This window comes from Primulina eburnea, chromosome 11, assembly GCF_022965805.1.
Source record: "Primulina eburnea isolate SZY01 chromosome 11, ASM2296580v1, whole genome shotgun sequence".
Classification (NCBI taxonomy): domain Eukaryota; kingdom Viridiplantae; phylum Streptophyta; class Magnoliopsida; order Lamiales; family Gesneriaceae; genus Primulina; species Primulina eburnea.
Window position 1 is genome coordinate 1,540,340 of NC_133111.1, and position 3,766 is coordinate 1,544,105.

General features: G+C 39.7%; 2 protein-coding genes across 2 annotated transcripts; both read left to right on the forward strand.

Annotated features, from left to right (window-relative positions):
* The first annotated feature begins 408 nt into the window (after positions 1–408).
* On the forward strand, positions 409–1,136 carry LOC140804482 (putative cyclic nucleotide-gated ion channel 15). Its single transcript, XM_073160518.1, has 2 exons — positions 409–437; positions 527–1,136. The coding sequence occupies exons 1-2, from the start codon at positions 409–411 to the stop codon at positions 1,134–1,136; spliced, it is 639 nt and encodes a 212-aa protein (XP_073016619.1).
* A 40-nt stretch (positions 1,137–1,176) lies between these two features.
* Positions 1,177–3,268, forward strand: LOC140804886 (protein CNGC15a-like). Its single transcript, XM_073161043.1, has 5 exons — positions 1,177–1,381; positions 1,512–1,804; positions 1,894–2,005; positions 2,087–2,323; positions 2,434–3,268. The coding sequence occupies exons 1-5, from the start codon at positions 1,211–1,213 to the stop codon at positions 3,130–3,132; spliced, it is 1,512 nt and encodes a 503-aa protein (XP_073017144.1). The 5' UTR covers positions 1,177–1,210; the 3' UTR covers positions 3,133–3,268.
* The last annotated feature ends 498 nt before the right edge of the window (positions 3,269–3,766 follow it).

Genomic DNA, 3,766 nt, shown 5'->3' on the forward strand with positions numbered 1-3,766 from the left:
GGCAAAAGTGTGGTTGTCCAAACAGACAATTATGTCAAGAATTCCAAGTTCTGTCTCAGTTTGTACATGGAAAGGATATATTTTGTTTTCATTTGCAGCTGATCGATTTCAATCGCATATACTACCAAAATAATAATCAAACTCGAGATTTCGGAAGTTCATACAACTGAATCCCAACCAAAGAGCATGAAAAATATTACAAAAACAAGAATTTGAGAACTCTGTTTCACCCCATAAACACATATTATATATCCCTAGATGCTTGTTCTCTATCATTTAATACACACGAATAGTGCAAGTTTTTGTTTATAAGTGATTTTCTTTTTCTCCATGAAGTAGCACTAAGCTGGCCAAAAAATTTAACATGCTAACGTGGGATTGAAAGCATAAACAACCTACATTAGCGACATGGGTTTTGCCAATTCAAAATCAGTAAGGTTGCCTGAAAAATCCTTATCTTTTTTTTTTCATATATGCTGTGTTCGAGTTGCAATAATGATTGGCACTACATTTATCATGTTGCTAGATTTCAAGATGATCCTGAAGGTGCAAAGTGTTCTCCACCAAAATGTGATGACTCGGTGGCCTTCATCTCAATGGAGAAGGGTAAAGAAACAGCCACATATCACCTCAGGAACCCCGATATTCAGGCGGCTAGCAGACTGTTTCAGGACAAGAAGCTATCCAGAGTTTTCTCGGAAGATTATGAGACGGTGAACAACAACATATTAGATCCAAGAGGGCACGTTTTAAGCAGATGGAATAAAATTTTTCTCCTGTCATGTCTCATCTCTCTTTTTGTTGACCCTTTATTCTTTTACCTTCCAAGTGTTAAGGAGCACTCGTGTATGCAAGCAAGTGTCACTTTTGAGATAGTTCTAACTGTTGTTCGGTCACTGGTAGATGCAATTTACATGATTCGGATTTTTGTTCAGTTTAGAACAGCTTACACGGCACCTTCTTCTCGCGTATTTGGGCGAGGTGAGCTTGTTATCAGTTCTTCAAAGATAGCTTCGAGATATCTTCGTAGAGATTTCTGGATCGACTTATTGGGTGCTCTACCGCTTCCGCAGGTAACGTTTTACCGGTTAAACGACATCCACTGTTTACTATTATGTGAATCAAACAGCTGGTGATGATGATTATTATTATTATTATTCATATATAGGTGTTAATTTGGGCTGTGTTACCATCACTGCGGGGCTCGACTATGATCAGCGCAAAACATGGCTTTAGGATCACAATAATATTTCAATTCATTTTGAGACTGTATCTTATTTTTCCTCTTTCATCTAAAATCATCAAGACTGCCGGTGTGGTGGTGGAAGCTGCATGGGCTGGTGCAGCTTTTAATCTTATGCTCTTCATGCTGGCAAGTCATGTAAGTTTCTCACTCGTAACATGATTCTTGCTGTGTCAAAATATTTGGTAGAAGTAGCGTGATCGTACCTAGAAAATTATACTGATTCGTAGACTTGTCTTATATATCTTATGGACATTTGTTTGCGAAGGTCATAGGTTCTTGCTGGTACCTTCTGGCGGTGCAGAGGCAAGAAGAGTGCTGGAAAAAAATCTGTGATCTTCAACAACCAAACTGTCAATACTTATACTTCGACTGTCGAACGAAGGACGATTATAGTAGGAGGGCTTGGTTTGAATCAAGCAACATTTCAGTGCTCTGTGGTCCTGATAGCGATTTCTATAACTTTGGAATTTACAGTGATGCACTGACTTATAGTGTGACGACGTCTAGTTTCCTCAGCAAATACTCGTATTGTTTCTGGTGGGGACTAAGAAATCTGAGGTATGTCGAATATTAATTTGTATTATCAGGTCGATAATATTCTGATTTGATTTCGACTAGTAACCAGCAACAATGACGCTCATCTGCAGCTCTGTCGGACAGAATCTGATGACAACTACCTATATTGGGGAAATTAATTTCTCTGTGACCATTGCAATTCTTGGCTTGGTGCTTTTTGCGCTGCTGATAGGGAACATGCAAGTGAGTCTCATAAATTATCATACATTCCATCTCGATACAAGTCAACGTTGATTTGTTTGAACATGTGAGCATCTTAAATAGGCGTATCTACAATCTTGTACTGCAAGACTAGAGGAATGGAGGGTCCGAAGAAATGACACTGAGCAATGGATGCATCATCGGCAACTTCCCCACGAGTTAAAGGAGAGAGTACGAAAATACGATCTGTTTAGATGGGTTGCAGCAAGAGGAGTCGATGAGGAATCTATCCTCGGAAGTCTTCCTTTGGATCTCCGAAGAGACATCAAGCACCACATTTGTCTAGACCTTGTTCGAAGAGTAAGTTTCAACTTTATTCATTTTACCATAGCAAGAAAAGGAGATTATGTCTGTGAGAACAAAAGGAGTTTAGTTATAATTTTCACAATTTGTTAACTGTATCATTGTAGGTTCCTCTGTTTGATGAGATGGATTCTTGCGCACTTGATGCAATATGTGAAAGACTGAGGCCTGTTCTATGCACTCAGGGTACTTGCATAGTGAGAGAGGGTGACCCCGTGATAGAAATGCTCTTCATCTTACGAGGCCATCTTGAATCCTACACGACCAATGGAGGTCGAACCGGGTTTTTCAACTTGTGTCGCCTTGGATCCGGAGACTTTTGTGGGGAAGAACTCCTCTCTTGGGCTCTATATCCTCGCCCGAGCATTCTCCTACCTTCATCAACTCGAACTGTAAAGGCCATAACCGAAGTCGAGGCTTTCGCCCTTGCGGCAGAGGACGTGAAGTTCGTCGCATCGCAGTTTCGAAAACTGCACTGCAAGCAACTGAAACATAAGTTCCGGTTTCATTCACACCAGTGGAGGATGTGGGCCTCCTGTTTTATACAAGCAGCTTGGTTTAGGTTCAAGAGGAGGCGGGAGGCCGCATTGCTTAAGGCTCGGGAGAGGGCTGTGGCAGCGTCGCCGCAATGGCTTGTGAGATGTGGCAGTTCTCTGCCGGCGAGAGCGTCGGAGTTTGCTATGTGTGCTGCAAAGGTGGCTCGTAGTAGTAGTTGCACGGGCAGAAACCTGAGGAATAGCTTGCAAATGGACATGCTCAATGTGTTGGAGAAGCCCGTGGAACCAGATTTCTCAGTTCAAAATTAGTGGATCATAGACGGTTTTGGGCTTCACATTTTGTGTAATGGGCTTATGTACTTATTTATGGGCCTACGTTCCAATAATTCCTTTAGAAACCCAAGTTGTGACCCTAGAGATAAATATTAGGATAACATTTTCCACTTTATAATTCTCAGAAAAAGTAACCCGATTCGATGTCGGATTAGTTTGTCTCCAATTATTGTCTTTCACACTCTATTTATCCGAAATAATAATGATTTTATTAATAAAAATTTGGTCTATTCAAAAAAGTGAAATATGAATTTACATCATTCTATGTTATTAAATTAATGCTGTAGGAAAAAAAAAAGATAAATGGGTAATTCATAGTTCGTCATAAAGAAATAGAGAGTGGGCGAAAAACTCAAGTCACAATATTATCAAACTGTATAAAAAATACATAGATATAGCTAGGGTAAACAAACAAGGAGTAAAATGACTAATCTATCCTTGAGAGATAACAATAATATATTCTAACACGTCACACAAACACAATTTTGTGTCTTTCCCTCCAATAAAACCAAGTAACATGCTTTGTCTCGCCATAAACCAATTCCTCCGTGTCTTTTTGACAAAATAAATAAACCATTTCCTATTTGGTTCCTTACTTTTGGTAAACTAA

What these genes read in the sequence shown, in the direction of transcription:
- LOC140804482 (XM_073160518.1), top strand. Translation starts at nt 409, where the DNA reads ATGGGTTTTGCCAATTCAAAATCAGTAAG. An exon ending in GCCAATTCAAAATCAGTAAG is followed by an intron (nt 438 to 526) that starts GTTGCCTGAAAA and finishes TCATGTTGCTAG; the next exon opens with ATTTCAAGATGATCCTGAAG.
- LOC140804886 (XM_073161043.1), top strand. Translation starts at nt 1,211, where the DNA reads ATGATCAGCGCAAAACATGGCTTTAGGATCACAATAATATTTCAATTC. An exon ending in TGGGGACTAAGAAATCTGAG is followed by an intron (nt 1,805 to 1,893) that starts GTATGTCGAATA and finishes GCTCATCTGCAG; the next exon opens with CTCTGTCGGACAGAATCTGA. An exon ending in GTCTAGACCTTGTTCGAAGA is followed by an intron (nt 2,324 to 2,433) that starts GTAAGTTTCAAC and finishes GTATCATTGTAG; the next exon opens with GTTCCTCTGTTTGATGAGAT.